The sequence below is a fragment of the Podarcis melisellensis genome, assembly GCF_964234715.1.
Source record: "Podarcis melisellensis genome assembly, chromosome: 5".
Taxonomy (NCBI): Eukaryota; Metazoa; Chordata; class Lepidosauria; order Squamata; family Lacertidae; genus Podarcis; species Podarcis melisellensis.
In genome coordinates this window covers 14,341,701-14,362,671 of record NC_138537.1, presented here as the reverse complement: position 1 = coordinate 14,362,671, position 20,971 = coordinate 14,341,701, and the positions used below count along the sequence as shown (strand labels likewise).

General features: G+C 41.9%; 1 protein-coding gene across 11 annotated transcripts in view; it reads left to right on the top strand.

Annotated features, from left to right (window-relative positions):
* The window catches only part of ECT2 (epithelial cell transforming 2), a 42,976-nt gene that overhangs the window by 7,239 nt on the left and 14,766 nt on the right, over positions 1–20,971 (top strand). For 7 of the 11 annotated variants that reach the window (XM_081910837.1, XM_081910835.1, XM_081910836.1 and 4 more), the window contains 17 exons: positions 176–358; positions 2,297–2,386; positions 3,428–3,535; positions 5,037–5,110; positions 5,253–5,383; positions 6,844–6,959; positions 7,112–7,174; positions 8,175–8,397; positions 8,502–8,861; positions 9,506–9,642; positions 10,801–10,920; positions 11,547–11,615; positions 11,979–12,089; positions 14,189–14,285; positions 14,959–15,040; positions 17,100–17,178; positions 18,827–18,946. In XM_081910837.1, coding sequence (XP_081766963.1) covers positions 176–358; positions 2,297–2,386; positions 3,428–3,535; positions 5,037–5,110; positions 5,253–5,383; positions 6,844–6,959; positions 7,112–7,174; positions 8,175–8,397; positions 8,502–8,861; positions 9,506–9,642; positions 10,801–10,920; positions 11,547–11,615; positions 11,979–12,089; positions 14,189–14,285; positions 14,959–15,040; positions 17,100–17,178; positions 18,827–18,946 — 2,163 coding nt within the window. The remainder of the gene's footprint in view (positions 1–175; positions 359–2,296; positions 2,387–3,427; positions 3,536–5,036; positions 5,111–5,252; positions 5,384–6,843; positions 6,960–7,111; positions 7,175–8,174; positions 8,398–8,501; positions 8,862–9,505; positions 9,643–10,800; positions 10,921–11,546; positions 11,616–11,978; positions 12,090–14,188; positions 14,286–14,958; positions 15,041–17,099; positions 17,179–18,826; positions 18,947–20,971) is intronic. The other 4 variants (XM_081910833.1, XM_081910841.1, XM_081910832.1 and 1 more) reach the window with 1 other exon arrangement.

Sequence of the window (20,971 nt, the reverse complement as noted above, 5' to 3'; positions counted from 1 at the left end):
TATCTGCAAAAAAGGAGTCATGTTTCTGTTGAGCTAGCTTCAAATTTAATGGGCAGTTTCTAACTCATACTTATTTTTATTGAAATAATCCTGCTATATAACTTATAGGCAGAAAAACATTTTTGTTAGCTTTACTATTGTAATTAATACTTGACTTTTTTGTAAACAATTGAAGGAAATTAAACTGCCATACATAAAGACGGATTCAGTGGAGGAGTATAAGAATTCCGATTCGCCAGAATTTGAGACCATTTTTGTGATAGCAGACTTTCAAGATCCCATTTTCAACGATTTGCACAAAGCTGACTGCAGAGTGCTTGGGCCCCCGATAGTACTGCACTGTGCCAGAAAAGGCGAGGTAAGAATGTACATTGTAAGAGATCTTGAAATGGTGGCTGGCTTCTGTTTTGGACATGCATATATTTGGATACAATCATGGATATAATCATGGATACATTTGGATACAATCATCTTCCCCTGTAACTCCTGAAACTGGGACCTGTTTAAAAATGTATTTTATTCACTTGTCCTTTGGGATACACGTTGAATTTTTGTTTTTTGTTTTTTAAAATAATTTTTATTAACCGACCAATCAAACCAAATCACATCCCATCACATAAATTCCGAATTACAAAGCCGAATTATAAATTTTTTGGGGGGTGACCCATATTTCAAGTTCTGAAGGGGGATTCCGATCATCATCTTGCTGCTGCGTTTATATCCACAAATCTGTCCAAATAATGTTCATAATTCTATCCAGTCTTATCTTGCTGTTTAGCCACATCTCATTTTGTTCGTATATTTTTCTTTTTTTCTCTTTATGATCTCTTCTGATAAACTCCTTAAGCAGGTAAACAATTATAATCCTGTGTGAATTTTTTCCGTTCGTCCAGTCATCGTATCAAGATGGTTTCCATATATCATCACTTTCATAAATAACAGCACTCTTTCCATCATTAATCTCGCAAGTCTGTCGCATTTTAGTCCCTCTGAGGAGGCTCACCCACAATATGAAAACAGATCTTTCCTCCTCCCAGACATAATTCTTTCGATGGAACTTGCCAAGATGGCGACAATATTTTTTGCTGCGTCATTCCAAAGCTCTTATGCTTTCCACGGTCTTCTTAAAACATGCTTTGGTTAGAAAAATATCTCCACACCCTCTTAAATCCACAGCTTAAGTCATTTAAGCGGCATTTCTGACTTGTGACTTTGGGGGGGGGGGATTCTTGGTTAACCACAGAGAAAATAAAGGAAAGTTTTTTCCCCCTCCCCCATCCAGTCCTGTTGCCGGACATACCGAGCCTTAGTGTGTCTTCCCATAATTTATTCTTGTTCCTCCGACCCGTCTTGTTTATCAGAGATCTCTTCAGTTAGCAGTCTTTACTCCCCCTTCTTCCTTGAAATATGTGCATTAGCTTCCTCCTAATTGTTTCTTTTGAAGTTCCTGCAGCTAGGGGCGCGGATCAGAGACAGCATCCAGGAGTGCCGAAATCCACACAAGGGCTTTCTGCCTAGTGCCCCCACCCCACAAAATTCGGGGGTGCTATAGGGCACAACAGGCAAGGGCAGTCCCCCCCACACTCTTGGGGGGCCAGGAGGCTGTTTACTCCCATCACAGCCTCTTAATTACCTCGTGTGGGTCAGAGAGATGTTATTGTCAGCCATCTTCCGATGCGCCCCTAGTGGCCACCCCGGGATACACGTTGAATTTTTGACCCATGTCTGTATTAAATAACACAGTCATAACCTTTGACAGATCTGTTTTCACTCATTTTTCCACCTTACCATGTGGCTCTCTGATATCTGTCGTGCAACATTTGAATGAAGCACACTTCTATTGTGCATCTAATACTTGAAAAAAATAGAGTCTTGTGGTACCTTAAAGGCTAACAGGTTTATTAGGGCATAATAAAAAATACATCCATAATGAAAATGTACACTAAACAAAACATGTTAATACAGGAGGTTCTTATCAGGTCTGTGGTCCTTTTCTTACTTTGCTGTAACTGTGTTTTCTTCTTCCCACACAAATCTCTCCTCCTCCCTAGGGAATCTTTAGCTTTACCGTCCTTTGTCTTGTAAATGTGACTTCTTCATTTAGATGTTAACAAGAACAGTATAGGAAGAAACAACCAGGAAGTGACTTCTATAGAGCTGTAGGTTTGATTAAACCAGGCCCCTAGTTCCCTGAATGGGTGGTGGTTTATCCTTTAAGTGCATGATTTTCACACAAGCTTACTTAATTGTCTTGGGGCGTCTTCTGTGACAACTAACCAGTTTACTTTTATTTCAGCCTCTGCCTTTCTCATGCCGCCCGTTGTACTGTGCCAGTATGTTGAATCTTGTGTTATGCTTCACAGGATTCAGAAAGAAAGAAGAATTGGTAAGATTGTATTTTTTTCCATGCCCCTTAGAATAGTTCACCTACACTGAATAATAGTTGAAGAGGTTGCAATATTGAGTGGAGATCCTCACGGAGCTTGGTACTGATTGCTATAGCAGCACCACTTGAGGAATGTGCAAAGAAGTGTTTTTTAAGTCACAAAGGGAATAGTGTGAAATGGGGACATCTGGATTCAAGCTTCCACTCAGCACTGAGTGACATTCAGCTGTGGGATGGGGACTGGTCCAACTTGAAGACATGATGTGTATCTATTCCTGCAGGCATTTTAAGGGCATTTTCTGATTTTATCTGCTGATTTTTATTTGTTATGTGCTTTCGGTGATTTGTATGCACACTGCTTGGAAATTTTTGTATATAAATAGTTGAAATAAACAGAATGGGCATAATGCCATATACACCATCACATGGGGTCCTCCTATGGAAGACAGGAATACAATTATGAGACACAAGTTGGTTAAAAGTACCAAATGTTTGTGGGGTAATACTGTGAGTGCTGATAAGTGGAGTTAACTCACTGCAGTCAGCAAGTATTTATCTTCTCTTTCTGCCTCTGGGTGTCTTCACTAAACATTCCTTTAAAGTTTTGGATTTTAACCTATTCCTTCCATGTGGTAGAGTAGTATGGCATTTATGGGGTGAGTAACTAGGCTTCGGACAGTTCCAACTCATAGACTTTTTTTTAGTTACCCTCACAACACTGTAGCCAATTGGAAGTAGAGTAGACACCTGCTTCTTCTTCCCCTTAATTGCCAGGTTCATAGGATGAATTTTTGACTCTCCTGTGCAAAGCACCCCTAAGCAAACCTTGCTCCGAACTCTTGACCCTCCTGTGCAGGAATGCCTTTAAAGAGAGAAGTAACCATTTTACAACCCAAATGTTGCAACGTAAACCGAAAGGAGAATGGCTGGAAGTACTGTTGCTTTGTACATTGAATTGCAGATGGCATATTACCTTGGTCTAATAGCAATGTTGTTTAAAAAATAAATAGAAAACTAACTGGAGCCCAATTTTGTTTATAGGTGAAGCTGGTGACTTTGGCTCATCATATGGGAGGGATTATTCGACGGGATTTCAATTCAAAAGTTACACATTTGGTGGCTAATTCTACGCAAGGAGGCAAATTCAGAGTATGTTCATTTCCCTTTCTAGTTCAGAGTTTGGGTGCAGAATATTTTTTTTTGCATATACCAGGCATATGATGCAAAGGGATGATAAGTATTGTATGTACATTAAGCTGTGGGCTGTGTACACATTAAGCTGTGCAAATGGATTTTGCATTTAAAGGTTTTGATTGTGTGTCTTTATTTTAAGAGGCATTTCAATATTTTGAAGGATGTATTGGAGGTGTAATAGAGTGGCATTTTGAAGTTGCATAACTTTTCATTTAAATGTCAACTCCAAAGCAGTTGAAGAAGATACAATTCATGTAGATAAGTATTCTGTAGCAAAGCCTATACTTGCAGCCTGGTGCTGTCAGCTGGAGGTCTAAGAATGCAGTACAGTAGTTCTTATGGAGCTACCTTACGACCCAGTGGCAGGAGAGGTTTAATACCGTAACTGGACAGCAGTTTTGTTCTGGTTTTGTTGTATCCGGCCATATTAAAACGAAATCTCACTTGTGTCTACATTTCTCACAGGAATGCAGCGAAGTATACCATAGCTGTCTTCCATGAGCAAACATCTATTTTATCTAAATCATTTTAAATACAGTTGACCCTCCGTTTATGGCTTAGTAAAGTAATGAATTGTCCATATTCATATATATGATGGATTTATTGAGGGCTGGATAATATGGCTCCCTTCCAAAATGTTGGGGTGGATAGACATAAATCATTGATTGAAAATCTGATTTACATTGGCTTCTCCCTCCTGCAGAAGGACTGTAGCTCAGTGCTAGAGTATCTGCTTTGCATGAAGAATGTCCCAGGTTCAGTCCCTGGCATCTCCAGGTGGGACTGTATGTACCCAGTCTAGAATGTACCCAGTCTAGAATTCTGGGGAGACTATGCCAATCAGTGTAGACAATACTGAGATAGATGAACCAATGATCTGGCTCCATTCCCCCTGTTATTTGACTCAAGGAAGCAATTCAATTGTTTTAATATTTACTGAAGGAGCATGTATACTAATCAACTTGCATAATTAAAGCTTGCCATTAAATAAAGCTTTCATATTACATGGGAGCAGAATCTGATCCCCTCTGGTCATGAAGTCTGTGTGTAGTCAGGAATTTCTAATGCCTTCATGCAAATGAAAGGTGGGGGGAAGGAATATGCAAGCCTAAATATTGCCAAACCATGTTTTGGTGTTGGATTTTGAATATGTGGGTGCATGTTTCACTATTATGTTTGACTCCAAAGGCCAGATTTCACCTGCTTTGTTCTTTGAACTTTGTGTTTCAATAGGGGCCCATGGATTCTATTTTGTGATCTTGCCACACTTCCACTAACATCCAGGGTTAAAGTACAGATCTTTTTTTAAAATTAAAAAAGCCCACAAATGTTAATTCTGTTTATCAAGCATAGATTTTTGTCTTTTGTGAAATCCTATGATCTTTACTAAGTAAGCCTTTGCAAGGGCATTCTCTTTTTCAGTCTACCTTTTACCTCTTTCTCTGCTGATTTGCAGGCAGCTGTGAGTCTAGGCACACCCATCATGAAAGCAGAGTGGATTTATAAGGCCTGGGAGAAAAGGAACGACATGTATGTATACATTCTCCAAAGTAGCATTGGTATTTGCACTTGCGTGCAGGACAGTGAGCAGAAATCATTTTCTGCATAGGAAAACATGGTGCAACAAGGTTTAAATCCCTCATCCCATTTCCCCCCTCCCTCCACTCCTTAGTGACTTCTGTGCTGCTGCTGAGGAATTCAGGAAAGAATTTAAAGTTCCCCCATTTCAGGACTGCATGTTGAGTTTTCTTGGATTCTCTGACGAAGAAAAGAAGAGCATGGAAGAAATGACAGAAATGCAAGGTAAATGTGAAAAAACTATTGCACTAAGAGTCTTACGTACATAAAATGCTTTAAACCTCCTTGTGCCCCGGACAAAAACACTACTATCACTGTAAAAAGATACTTTTTTGGGGCGGCATGCATAATAAATAGTCAGCATATTATTATATTGCTGATACTACAGATTTTGATGCTCTGTTTTACTGAGAATGTGTTAGTGTTCATATTTGTAAATGTATTATAGTAGTTGATGACTTGTTTAATCAACTGTATAAAGGTAAGGTAAAGGTACCCCTGCCCGTACGGGCCAGTTGTGTCCGACTCTAGGGTTGTGTGCTCATCTCACTTAAGAGGCCGGGAGCCAGCGCTGTCCGAAGACACTTCCGGGTCACGTGGCCAGCGTGACGAAGCTGCTCTGGCGAGCCAGCACCAGCACAGCACACGGAAACGCCGTTTACCTTCCCGCTATAAAGCAGTCCCTATTTATCTACTTGCACTTAGGGGTGCTTTGGAACTGCTAGGTGGGCAGGAGCTGGGACCGAAAGACGGGAGCTCATCCCACCGCGGGGATTCGAACCGCCGGCCATACGATCGGCAAGCCCTAGGCACTGAGGTTTTACCCACAGCGCCACCCGCGTCCCAATGAACTGCATACCCCTCTATTATACCTATCTATGGAATCATGCTTTTCTACTGATTTGCACTTAAAAGAGGTTGACGTCGCCATCTAAAGCAAGTCTAAATGCCGAGAATTCATTACAGAAGAGATGTCAAATGCTTAAGCTGTATCTCAAATTGCATTTGTGCACCTTTGTGCCTTTTCTTTAATTCATGTACAGCTTCCTGAATGTAAAAATGTGGAGAGCCAGCGTTGCATCATGCATAATAATGAAAATCTGAAGCCGTGTGAAAGAAATCAGTGCTCTCTCCTTTAAATATGTTATTCTAAGTATGGTTAGCATTGTTTGTAGGTGCTCTACAGTTCTTGGAGCTCTCCATATCTTCATATCCCTTATGCTAACATTCAAAAAGGCCAGTATTATTCTCAAAGTACAGACAGAAGAAATAAGCAAGTTCCATGTAGTGAGTTCATAGTTGTGAGATTTCAAGTAGGGACATTTAGGTTTATCCTCTTAGCCAGTATGTAGCACCAACTAGAGATGCTCTTTCTCATTCCCCCGTTCTCTAAAATCTGCATCTGCTTGTGTTTGGCAAGGAGGGGGAAATGTTGAAGACGAGTGGCAAAAAGAGATGTGCCCCAGCTAGGTTTGGCTCTGTCCCCTGACAGATTACATGTGAGGGACAGAGGAAAGTCTCCTCTCCCCCGCCTTACCTAATACTTTGAAAATAACTTTGCACATTTTTCACTGGGAAATAAGATTCCCGCCTCCCTTGGTGTTACTGTAGTGTGTTGGAATGAAAATTAAGTGTAGAATTTAGGAAGGAACAGATTAATCTTGTCAACCCTCTTTTGTCTTCAGGTGGACAACACCTGCCTGTTGGTGATGAAAGGTGTACTCATCTCGTAGTTGAAGAAAATACTGTAAAAGACCTTCCATTTGAGCCATCACAGAACCTCTACGTTGTAAAGCAGGAGGTCAGTTTTAATAGAAAATCCTGGATTCTTAAAATGCATCCTAAGCCTAAACCCCTTGGCTTTTGCTTTTCAGTAGCTATTTTTAACGTTGGCAGTGATGGATTGTTGTATATGCTTGAGCAAATCACAGAAAATGTTTTTTCTCCCTCTAGTGGTTTTGGGGAAGCATTCAGATGGATGCCAAAGCTGGAGAATCCATGTACCTTTTTGAAAAGGTGAGCTGCTACAGAAGGAAATCTAGAATATTGAAAGCAATTTATAGAACCAGAATGGGATCTTTAAACTGGGCAATTCTTGGTATTAGCTTATTAATGAAATATAAGATGGAATTTTGGGATGATTTTTAAACACTTCAGTTCATTAACCGTGTCAAAGCTTTTTTTGTTTCTGTATTTATGTAAAACACTTATGGCCACTTTTATGAGTAAAACTCAATTAGGGCAGCTTATACAGTGGCCCAGCTCACTAGCTGCCTCAAACCATAGTTTAATACAAACAATGTGAAGCAGCAGCAGGTCACAGCTCAGAAGCTCTTGTGGCACTCCTCCTCCCCTGGTGCTGTGCCAGAGACGAAACAAGGCAGAGTTCTGCTTGTCATGTCATCTGAAGCGGAGCTTGTGGCTTCCTTCCCCTAAACAAACCATGAGAGATAAACCAAGAACAAAGCTTAGCTACTACTCATGGTTTGTTGGGAGAGAAACAAACCATAAGCGCAGGTTTTGATACCGTAACGAGACAGATTCTGGGTTGTTTAGTTTGTGGGAGCAGCAGTGCAGGAACATTTGAGCAGTGTGCACCACCATGCTATTTGTTTCCATTAAACCATAGTGCATATTAAACCATGGTTTAATCTGTCATGTGATCTAGACCAATAAGAGACTGAAGTGCAATTTCTAACAACAAAATAGAATAGAATACAAAGCCTCCTATGAAAATTTGAGTAGTAATAAATGCGCATCCAGCCCAAAAATAAAACACTTTTCCCCCCACAAGAAAAACCATCATCTCAAAGGAACTCAATAATAGCAGAAGATAATTACTAAAGAATCAGTCAGTGAAAATAATTGGGTTTTCAGGCCCTTCCTGAAGGGCTATAGTAAGCTTTACAGCGAAACCAATAATTCATTTCAGTAGCAGGATTTTACAGCTTCCTGTGGATCTAAGCTGTAGAGAAGGAGTACAGTTACCTATCTGAATGTTTATATTTCATTGCAGTTAGACAGTCCTGAACTGAAAACGTCTGTCTCACAACTTTCACTGAATACTCCAAATACCAACCGGAAGAAACGTCGCTTAAGAGAGACCCTTGCTCAGCTGACCAGAGAGACAGACATGTCTCCCTTCCCACCCCGGAAGCGGCCATCAGCTGAGCATTCCCTTTCGATGGGATCCTTACTTGATATTTCCAATACTCCTGAATCGGGCATAACTAATGGAGGTAAAGCAAAACCAGCTCCGTGTCCCTTAATAGTTGTGGCAAAAATAAAACACTTCTGAATACTGACACGAGTAACTGATTTTTCCCTTCTCAATACTATACAGGGAGCAGGATAGAATTGAGGAACGTGGATATTGGTAGACAGAAGGGCAACTCTCATTTCTATAGACTTAGTCGGATGAGGAGGAAATCATGCAGGCTTTCCAGATGTATTCCTCTGGATAACGTTGCTCGTAAATGTTGCATAAACTCCTTAGAAAATCTGCAACAAACCATCAAGGCAGCTAGCAGTAAGCCACCTGAAAGCCTAGTTAATGAAGCACCTCAAATGAATCTTCAGAAATTCATTATTTTCCCAGTCGAAAGCAAGGAAACTTCTGTAAGCCTCCGTTCCATTCCAATTTTGAAAGATGTTGTCTTATGCGAACATCATCCAGTTAGAGATGTACCGAGAACATCGCAAGGTGATGATGAGCAAATTTCCTTAATTTTTTTAGATTGCAGTGACCATTTAGGTAATGCAGAACTTAATTTGGGGCATGAGTCGTGTACTAAAGGTGATTTCAAAATACGGATTGGATCCGTTTGTGGCACCTGACTTCCAAGGTGAACCAAGTTTGCCCCAGCAAGAGTAGAGGTGGAGACATCTTACTGATGTAAATAAGGTAAACTAGGTGCTGTTCAGATTCCTGATAAATTCTGCACCTGAGATCCTTGGCAATTCTCTACAATAGAAAAAAAATTACTTCTGGTATCAAAATATTCTGGGTATATTCCCTAATATTGCTAAAATAATGGGCATTGGCTATTTTATAATAATAGCGCAGAGAGAAAGTGGTAGATAGAACTTCACCTTGCATGGTGGCACAGAAAGTAAGGGCTTTTCCTGTTCAAGCAAGTTTTTATTTTGTGTGAGTTTAAGAAGTTGGAAGAGCACTCAAATCTTCATATTTTAAATGGATTAACACATCTGATGGAAACAGTTGTCTTAAATAGATCACCTGTTAAGAATCCATGGTAGTTTCCCTGCTTGTAAAAAAACAAAAAACCCACACAAATAAACACCCAAATAAATAATTTTTACGTCTTGTGTCTCCATCCTTTACAGAAACTCCAAAATCATGTGCAAAGCCGTCCAAAAACTCGACTCCTTTTCTGCCAAAGCAGTCTGCGAGATGGCAGGTTGCGAAGGAGCTGTATCAGACAGAGAGCAACTATGTTGATATCCTGACAACCATAATCCAGGCAAGTCGATAGGTCCCCCCTATACCTGATGAAAACGTGCTACAAATCAGTAGCACCTCACTTTCCAAAAAGATCCATTATAAGGGGCCTCTGTTACAACTAGTATTGCAGTAACTGCCCTCTGAGGGTTGACGGGCACCTTACACGGCAGCCACGTTGTGTGTATGCTGTGCGTGTCTCATGTCAGATAAGGAGAGGTGTGTCTGCAAAGGATGTGATGTGGAGGCAGTCATGCGCCAGGAAGTTATGGCTTGCCTGTGCTTCCTGGCACTTGTCTACCATGCACACATGACTTCAGTTCTCCCACCCAGATGACTGATTGGCTTCATGCTTGCTCATCTTCACCAATGCTTTAGCAGCAGGTGCTCCTATGCTGCTTACTGGGCCCACTCATCTGCAGTATGTTAAAGACTAACCTGACAACCATGCCTAGTCAGCAGCTGTTTTTATTGGAGCGCCATTGTGAGAAGGGCCCGAAGAGTGACAGGTCTGTGCCTGAACATGGCCTGCCAAGAAGTTATGTTAGCGCTGATGCAGTTACTGGAAATGCACAAAGTCTGAAACAATGCAGCTGCATTAGAACACGAATCATTTCCAAAATATAATTATAAATGCGTCTTCTCCAACACTCGGTTCGAACAGCATTTCTGGATCGCAACTAGGTTGTCCTCGGTATCACCGATGCTCTTCCTTTCATTTAGGAAAAGATAATGATCCGTATTTTGCAAATAAGAATGTTTTAAAAATATGATACTATACTATACTGAAATGTTTAAATGTTTCTTTGATTGTCCTTGAATCTTACTCCCACCCTTGCCATCCTCTCTTGTCACACCTCTGTGGTGCGCCACATCCTTTGAGAACTCCTCTGTGTCACTTGGGGGTTGGTAATGCAGACAGAGCTGAATCAACATCAAATTATATGGGTACTAGGAAAGCCTTCATTTTTATTGTTTAGTGCAGGGGGGGGGGTAAGGGGAGTGACGACTAGGCTGTAGCATCTTGGCACGGTAAACCTGGCCCAGCCCATAATTACCAATAAGTGGCTTTAGGGAAATTGTTATCTACTGCAAAGAGCATGAATCTGCCTTGAGTGCAGCCTTCCAATTACGATGACTCTGTGGTATTAAATGTATTTGCTGTTTTCATTTTTTCCAGGTCTTTCAAGTCCCCTTGGAAAAGGAAGGACAACTTGGAGGCCCCATCCTTGCACCAGAGGAAATTAAAACCATATTTGGCAGTATCCCTGACATCCTTGATGTACACACCAAAATAAAGGTTGTCTTCAAGACTTGTACAATGCAGATCTTTCATCTGTGTTGCTTTACTCCTGAGTTTTAACTTGCTTATGCTGCCCTGGAAAGACATTAATGTTTGGAACAACTAAAGATAGAAAATGGAATTTGAAGTTGCAAGTTTAGCATTTGTTTTACACTCTCCAGCTCAATAGTTCATGAATAGATTCCCTGAAACTGGCTCACATCAGGCATAATACCAAAAATAAGGGTGCTTCTATTTTCCCTTGCTTCCAAATGTGGTATCAAATTGTTATTGTTATCATTAATTATATTTGTATAGTACCCTTCACAACAGAAAGAAACAAAATGAGAATTAAAAATACATAAGAAAAACAAACCAATAGCACACACCCCCACATTTAAAAAGCCATAGAATGTTAATCTGCTGAATGCCTGCTTGAAGAGAAATGTTTATGCCTGGTGCCTAAATATATGTAATGAAGTCGCTTGTCTACACTCAGTGTATATAAGCGACTTCATTATGTATCTTTAAATTAAAGGCTATTTGGGAGCAGAAAAAATGCACAAGTTCAGGATGCTAATATAACTTTCCATCTTACAAATTGTAAAAAAAAATTAATAGGCAATATGTCATTTATGTTCTAGGAGGACCTTGAAGACCTTATGATAAACTGGACTGAAAGCGAAAGCATTGGTGATGTCATACTCAAATATGTAAGTCTTCAACACTAGCTGCAATACCATGAGTGCTCACATAGCACATGGGGAGGAACCCCTTGGAATTGGGGGAAGCCTCAAGCAATGCTAAAACACACGGCTTGTTTTAGTAACACCGAGCAAAGTTTTGCATTGCACACTTGTGCTGTTGCATTTGTATACTGCCCTACACCTGTAGATCTCAGAGATGTTGGGGGAGGCTGCTGTGGAGTGCCTCTTAGCTGGCTTAGTGGCGACTGAAAATACTTTAGGGCCTGATGGTATATTGAAGCTGGTTACTGTAAAGGACCAATTTTTAAAATTACCTTTTTCCACTTCAGCTTTATGCTTGTTGTAAATGAAAGTTCTGCATTCTTTCAGTCAAAAGACTTACTGAAAACATACCCTCCTTTTGTGAACTTCTTTGAAATGAGCAAGGAAATGATTACTAAGTGCGAAAAACAGAAGCCAAGGTTTCACGCTTTCCTGAAGGTAATTACCTCCTCCCCTTTCCTTGCTCCCCCTGTGTGTATATGTGTGTGTGTGTGTGTGTGTGTGTGTGTGTGTGTGTATATATATATATATATATGCTTTCGTAGATTTTCACGGGTACAGGAATGCAGGTTTTGGTGTCCTCGGGTGTCTTCCCGTGTAAAAGTTGGGGTGTCTAGGCGACGTTTCGACGAGGTCTCACTCGTCATCTTCAGGCTGGTGCTTTCGGCTTCTTGTTACTGGAACAGAGCAGGATCTCAGTGTTTGAGTTCCTATAAATACTGTTGAGGGGGTGTGGTGTATAGCCTCCAATGTTCTGGGCAGAGAGGAAGTTCCTCTCTGCCCAGAACATTGGAGGCTATACACCACACCCCCTCAACAGTATTTATAGGAACTCAAACACTGAGATCCTGCTCTGTTCCAGTAACAAGAAGCCGAAAGCACCAGCCTGAAGATGATGAGTGAGACCTCGTCGAAACGTCGCCTAGACACCCCAACTTTTACACGGGAAGACACCCGAGGACACCAAAACCTGCATATATATATATATATATATATATATATATATATATATATATATGGAAGGGATTTCATCTGTGTATTGACTTGGAGTATGTTTTTGACTTCTGTGTAATAAGTTAGCAGTGTCTGACTTCAATGCCCTTAGAACAGGTGTGGACTGAAGGTGGATTAGGCTCTTACCAGTAGATTGGCAGAGGTTTTTCACTCCTACTTGCTGAAGCATTTAAAATATTGCTTTCCTGCTCTTCATTGCCATGGTAAACCCAGAGCAGGTTGCCTAAAAAGTCACATGTGCTACTACATTTTATAAGACAAAGTAAGCGAGCAATAGTAGCACTAACAAACAGTCCACAAGATAGTAATCAAACAGATTCAAGTTTCCTATTAGATGAATGAAGTCAGAGTTGGCACCAGCTGTATCCTGGCCTGGGCAGGGAGTCAGAGAATTCCATATTGAGATCCCTCCTTGGCACTGCCACATAATAAGCTTGGTCCAAATGCATCACAGTGAGCAGTGCCTCCCCTTATTTATTTATGATTTGTACCCCGCCCATCTGACTGGTGCCTCCAGCCAATGATAGATCTAAGAGCACCACCAGATTGCACATCTGTTTGTTTTGGAGGGAGGGTATCCATCCAGAGTAGAAAACCTGCCCAATTTTTTGGCCTGACTATCCACAGGACCTCCATATTGTTAAGATGGAGCTTCAACTTGGATTCATAGAGATATTCAGTAGTCTTGGGAGCAAGATGGAAGCCTGCAGACCACCACAGAATAATTGCTATAAGGCTGAGTTTCTTAGTGTCATTTTCTGAAAACACCCCTGTAGAATCGCCGTGTTTCCTACTGCCAACCCATTTAGTCGATCCAGCCAATATGGTCAATGGTACTGAGTGCTGCTGAGAGATCAAAGAGAAGCAACAGGATCACATTCCCTCTATTCCTGTCCTGATAAAGGTCATTGGTCAGTGTAACCAAGGCTGACTCATTTATGAAGCTAGGCCTGAATCTTTGTTGGGAATGGATCCAGATAATGCAGTAGGGGCATCCTCTTCCCAGGCCCCTGTGGGGCAGCGTGAGGAGGCACCTCTCTTTGGGGTGGGGCAGCTCAGAGACCAGGGATGGCGATGGTGGCTGCTTGGAGGACTCCCAAGGAATTAAGAGAGGACTGAAGGAATGGTCCGCAAGGGAAGCTGTTCAACAAGGGGTGAGGGGCTGCTGGCTCTGCAGGCAAGGGGTGACATAGCTGGGCTTTTGAGACTCGGAGCATTTTTCCACAGGGGAGCTGCAGAAAGAACGTAGTTGGTCAGGGGAGCCGTGGACTCAAAAAGGCTGAAAACCTCTGCAGATAATGCATTTTGTCCAAGAGCTTCTGGCCACTACACCTTCCTTAGAAAGGGGATGTTTGTGACTGGGTGGTAGTTGTTACAAACCTCTGAGTCTGGTGCAGGCTTACTGAGGAATAGTTGCACTACTACATCTTTAAAGACAGCAGGCATCGACCCCTCATGCAAAGAAAATAAGAATTTCACACTTAGCAATGGCAAGGATTGAGTCTGTACTTTGCTCTCAATAGATAAATCAAGCTAAACCAGAGTGTGGTCGACAGAGTTTGGCAGAACTCCTCATCCGACCTGTTCAGAGGCTGCCTAGTGTTGCCCTTCTTCTAAATGGTAAGTGAGAGCTGGTTTTGCATCGCTTGTTTTTGTAGAGCAAGTGAGCTGATGCCTTATTTTAGTTGCTTCGAATTGGGAGAGCTGAATGCTCTGTAACTGAAATGGGCTTCAACTGACTCCATGCCCTTTTCTGCAAATGTACATGACAGAGCTGTTCTAGGGATGGTGGATACTTAAGCATTATTGTGTTTTAAACTTCCCAATCGATTTGTTTAAGGCTCTAACACTACAGAGATCTTTAAACATGCTTTCAATTAAGAGGAATAATGGAATGCAATTGGGCAGTGACTGACAATTCCCATCCCCCCAAAACACTCTGTAGGTTATCTATGTCACTAAAACATATGCAGTTCTTAAATCCGTTTGCCACCTACTGTCATACAGGCCTAACCTGCATAATTTACATTAGGCCTTGAAATAGGTGTGGAACAGCTGTTTGAGAGTCTTTCTAGGTGAGTAACGATGAGAAATCAATGTTTTGTAAATAAGAGCTTCGGCAACCACAGAAAAGAACTTCCAGCTGTATGGGGTGAAAAGGTGATTGAAAACCAGTCTCTCTCTCTCTCTCTCTCTCTCTCTCTCTCTCTCTCCCCCCCCAATTCTCAAACTTAGTCAACATTATCTTGGCATGATTTTAAAAAGTTGCACTTTTCGCACTTCCCTGTTGTAGACATTAAGAAACATACGGCAGAAGACAATCCTGACAAGGCAACTCTAGAGAGAGCCATTGAGTCGCTAAAGGAAGTGATGACGTAAGTGGTGATACTCGTTACTAGGAGATACTCTCTGGGTCTGATATTAGTATGGTAGACTAGCTTGGCAGAAAGGCATATTGCCTACTGAGCAGACAAGTATTCTAAATATCTCTCTCCCTACCTACCTACCATACTTGTCTGCTCAATAGGCAGCATGCATTATATATAGTTTTTAAATATAGTTGTATTTATAAGAGGTGATACCTTGGTTTTCGAACGTAATCTGTTCCGGAAGACTGTTCGGCTTCCGAAACGTTCGAAAACTGAGGCGCAAAGGGTCTTGCAGAGGTGGCCTGCAATTTCAACGGAGAAAATTGAAAAAAACCCAGTGGAAGCTGTTCAACTTTTAAGGCACATTTGAAAACGGAAGCATTTACTTCAGGTTTTTGGTGTTTGAATGCCAAAACGTTAGGTTTCCGAAACGCTCAGCAACCAAGGTATCACTGTATATGTAACTGTTCTATGCTCTTATTGTTGTAAATTCGTTTGGCATGCCTCATGGGAAGCTATCAGCAAATGAAATTCCTACATTCCAGGGGGTTGGACCTTCCAATTCTACTATTCTGTGTTTCTGTGAAATATATAACAATGGTATGGTTTATCCTGTGGTATATTGCCGGCCTGTATTTTCCAGTTGCCAAAAAAGAAAAGAGAAAACAGAAAGCCGTGGGAATGCTGCTGTTGTGATGAGGTAGCTAGGTTCCCAGCTGAACTGTGGGTTCCATCTCAAAAGCCACACACTGAATAGTACTCATTAGAAAAAAGTTATGAGCGTTTAATTCTCCTCAAAACTGGGAGGCCCTGCTTTGGCACTGCTATCCATTTGATACATCGTTTTGTAATGAGAAAGGGACACGGGTGGCGCTGTGGTCTAAACCACTGAGCCTCTTGGGCTTGCTGATCGGAAGGTCGGCAGTTCGAATCCCCATGACGGGGTGAGCTCCTGTTGCTCGGTCCCAGCTCCTGCCAACCTAACAGTTCGAAAGCACGCCAAAAATTGCAAGTAGATAAATAGGTACTGCTCCAGCGGGAAGGTAAACGCCAATTCTGTACGCTTCTCTGATTTCGGTGTTCTGCTGCGCCAGAAGCGGCTTAGTCATGCTGGCCACATGACCCGGAAAAACTGTCTGCGGACAAACGCCGGCTCCCTCGGCCTGTAAAGCGAGATGAGCGCCTCAACCCCAGAGTTGTCTGCGACTGGACTTAACTGTCAGGGGTCCTTTACCTTTACCTTTGTAATGAGAGGTGTCTTACTTCAAAGATAAGTTAACTGTTGCTTTTCAGAACCTTTTTGTGGAAAGGAATTGGTGCTTTTTCTTGTTACAATAACTTTTCCTTAGGGTGATGGGGATATATTGTGAATCCTTTGCCTTACTCCTGAAGCCAGTGAAAATTCAAATGACAATGATAGGAATTCTGTAGGAATTACTTGTACTGCAGGAGACTCCCATGACTGCTGTCAGTGTGAAGGGTCAGCACTGTAGCAGCTGCCTGGTAGCTTTGCAGCGCTTTAAGGGAGGAAAATTCAGCAAATCTGTTTCGATGAACCCCTGTCCCTTTGGGCCTTCCTCAAGTGGAAAACACTTCTCCTTAGTCTTCAACTGCTGACATGGCTGCTCGTCGCAGTCTTTTCACATTTCCCAAGTCTGTGCAAGAAATTAATGCGGGCAGAATTTAAAAACTATCATAAAAGGTGGTGTTTCTGTTTGTGTGTAGCTTTGTATTTTTCGCATGGTGTTGGTATGCATATAGCATAATTCTCCTGTGGTAGTCTTGGTTTCTGGGTAGCCAACTTAACGAAGTGGCCGTTCTGCAGATGAAGAGGCTGTTCAGCTGTAGATGTGTGTATAGACACATGTTTTGGGTGTGTGTGTGTGTGTGAGAGAGAGATTGTGCACACACTCACACTCCCCACCCATAAGAATCGCTGAGCACAAGCTTATGTCAATAACTTAAAGTGGTGGATCTGACCTTCACATGCCATGAAGCAGATACCCTGTCTGTATTGGACCTAAACCCTAACAACTGAAAAGTCTTTTTTTGCTTTTTCCCCCAGGCATATTAATGAAGATAAAAGGAAAACGGAAGCCCAAAGGCAGATTTTTGATGTTGTCTATGAAGTAGATGGCTGCCCGGTAAGTAATAGTGCAGCTGAGCCTGATGTGTGGGGTGGAGTCCTTTTGTTAGACAGATACGACCTCTTGGTAGGGGAAGGAGGAGAAGAATAAATGTTAATTGGAGAGTCTTCTCACGTAACACTCCCGGGCCAGTGGGGTTGCTGTGGGCCCAGTGCCTGTTTGAAATATTGGTCCAGCTTTTCTCTAGCAAACCTGAGCTGCTTCATGCTCTACGTGCTTCTCAACAATTGTGAGGTCAGCTGTCCTGTGCTGTTTCATCTCTCTCCGCTTCAGTTTTTCAGAAAAAGTATGTTTAACTTGCTACATGTTCAGGGTTTTTATTGAGATGAATGGGAGAATGAAGCTGCCCAACCCCTAATTGAACTGGATTATATGCTCGACAAGTTCTTAAAATAGGGTAGAGAAAATTAATTAGAATTTTGGTTGTACCATAAATTCCACCCTTTTTGGTTCTGCCACTTCAAGAGTGCTAGAATATTTTTCCTGTTTTTGTAACTTGCAGCAGATTCCTGTATGTAATCAAAAACCACTGCAAGGCTTTATTGAACCCTAGGAGTAAGTTTCACCCTATGAGGTTAATTCTGCTTCAGGCTGGCTTTATATTGGTACCGGAACTATAGTTTTCATAGTGCAAACTTTTAACACTGATTTCTTGCTTGCAATATTCTGTTGAGCTCCCCAACCCCGTTAGGTTATCAGGGTACTCTGGATTCCTTCCATTATGAGTTCAGTACATCTCCTATGCATTTTGTTTTACTTTCTTGTTTCCTTCTTCCAAGGCTTCCACATCTCCCAATGAGTTAACACTGTGAAACCTAACATACCCCAATAGGTTCGGAGTGTGTTCTATGTTTTTGGAATGTGGTACCATTAACGACTAATTTTTTATGCTGAACTGGAGTAATTTTGAAATTGATCATTAGCTTTATTTCCAGATAGAGTTTTTGAAAGCGTTTATTGACCCTAATAATGCTGTAGAAAAAAATGTGTGGGGTTACAGTAACAATAAGCTGATGTACTGGAGAAGTATTCTGTTGTTGGGCAATGAGAGGACTCCTGTATGTGAGCTTTTGAAAGGGTTCAGTAAGGCAATGTTAAAAAAGGTAAAGGACCCCTGACAGTTAAGTCCAGTTGCAAACGACTGGGGTTGCGGTGTTCATCTCGCTTTACTGGCCGAGGGAGCCGATGTTTGTCTGCAGACAGTTTTTCCGGGTCATGTGGCCAGCATGACTAAGCTGCTTCTGGCGAAACCAGAGCTGCGCACGGAAACACCATTTACTTTCCCACTGGAGCGGTACCTATTTATCTACTTGCACTTTTTGGGGTACTTTCGAACTGCTAGGTTGGCAGGAATTGGGACCGAGCAACTGGAGCTCACCTCGTCACGGGGATTCAAACCGCCGACCTTCTGATCAGCAAGCCCTACCTAGGCTCTGTTTTAGACCACAGCGCCACCCGCAATGTTACCTGCTGTGAAATCTAATCTGCAGAATAGCATAAATATTACTGTCCAGCAGGTTTTTGAATGTTATTCAGGTCTTTTAGGTTAAAAGTCTGCTCTGTTTAATTTTATTTCTTGGTGACAAAGCACCTTCCTGAACTATTCTGTTCTGTTTTTTAAATGAGCTTCTCCTATACCCCACAGGCCAATCTCTTGTCATCTCACCGAAGTCTAATTCAGCGGCTGGAAACAGTTGCGCTTGGTGATGACCTCTGTGACAGAGGGGAGCAGGTCACCCTGTTCCTTTTTAACGACTGCCTGGAGGTAAGTCTATAGATATTCATTTGGCTGTGACATTCTGGAATGACTTGCAACCCAGAGGAATAAATAGTAATCCAAATACTTGCAACCTACGAAGGACGACTGGAACACTTTTTTTTTGTCTTGACAGAAAGCTTTACGCTATATGTGCCACTCAGTCAGTTGGTAAGAACCACTGCACAAACTGTCAACAAGGAACACTTTATTTCTGCGGACTTAATGGTTGGTAGCTCGATACGGGGATTAGTGGAGAAGACAGAGCAACTTTCTGCTGCCATGTCTTACTATTAGTAGTGAAATATTTGCTGCAGGAGAGATGCTGCCACTGAGAAGCAAGCAGAGAGGCCTTTGAGTAATTCCTCCCCCGACATGAATTCTTGCAGAAATGTAGTACACAGGCATCGTATGGGTTATTGACTTACGACCAGAGCTGTGCCCTAGAAAATTCTTCCGCAAGAGGCTGAATTCTGTAACCTGTATAAATTAGACAAGTTGAATAAACTTGCATCTCCAGTCATGACATCGAAGCTCTGCTCCTGAATCTATACTTGGTCACCCCTTTCTTTTTTAAGGAGCATCTGCTGGCCTGGGAATTCTGACTTCTCTTGCAATTTTGGGTTCCTGGCAGATGCTGGAGGTGGAAAGTTGTTAACAAGCTTCCCCCAGTTTTTAGATCAAAGATTTGGGCAGGGGGAGGTTGCTGATCAGCTGATTGCCATCTGTACATTTACTTGTGGTAGCAGCAGCTCTGGAACAACTTGGTACAGCATGAGACTCTTAATCTCAGGGTTATGGGTCCAAACACCACCTTAGGGGAAAAAATCCTGCATTGCAGAGGGTTGGACTACACGACCTGTGTGGTCCCTTCTAACTCTACCATTCTTTGATTCAAAGTACAACCTCATCTGACTGGATCTCCCCTCATAGTTAATCCAGAGCTCTTTAAAATTGCAGTATTACAACCAAGGCAGTTTTATTGGTCTGTTGCATGTAGGAGCAGCACCTCCTACATCTTACTTACAAAACTCAGCATGATCCCATGCATATTTACATAGAAGTACAACCCACTGTGTTCAGTGGGGCTTTACTCCCAGGTAAGCATACGTAAGGTTACAATCTGTGTCAACTGAGGAAACTATTGCTGGGTTCGTTGTTTCCTCCAGTCTAGTTGGCCGATGCTTTTGTCAAGTGTTGGCTTCTTGCACCTCCGTATTTGGATTAAACCAGTGTCTCATTTCTGTAGCTGAGTACTTGTTAACCTGAAAAAGAGAGCTGCTTTAAATCTCCCCCGCAGCCTTCTTTTTGCCGCCCTTCTCTGCTGTCTTCCCATCCCTAATGTCCACTTGATGCGATGCAAGCAAAAGAAGATTGCTTTTCACATCTTTGGGATTGATGCATCTTGGTTACTCTGGTGGTAGCTCATCAAAATCGGTTGGTCTCTTGGCGCCGCTTAGAATCCTGGCATTTGTTTCAAGTTCTCAAGACAGTGGCTCAGCGGCGCACAAAGTTCTCGTGGGGCTTATTTATATTTAATGTGAATAAATAACATGGCTGTGCCAGGTAAGTCTGTTTTGCTTCTGCTTAAGCTATACAAAATGTGTGCGTAAAGTGTCCACACAAGCAGTATAACCTGTAATTGCTGTTGGAAAGATACTGAGCTAGGGGAAAAGAAACTAATCAAGTTTCAGTGGCTTGAGTCTAGCATGGGGGACGCCATAAAGCACACAGTTCATTGTAGTCTGTACAATTTGCAACACCAGGGATGTGGAACTCTGCTTAAAAATCTGTCTTCAATAGCCACAAGTTAGCTTGAACCTTGCCCTTGACCAGTGGGTTTTAATAATAATAATAATAATAATAATAATAATAATAATAATAGTAATAAAAATTACATATACCCTGCCCATCTGGCTGGGTTTCCCCAGCCACTCTGGGTGGCTTCCAACAAAAGATTAAAAACACATTAAAACATCAGTCATTTAAAAACTTCCCTGAACAGGGCTGCCTTCAGATGTCTTCTAAACGCCA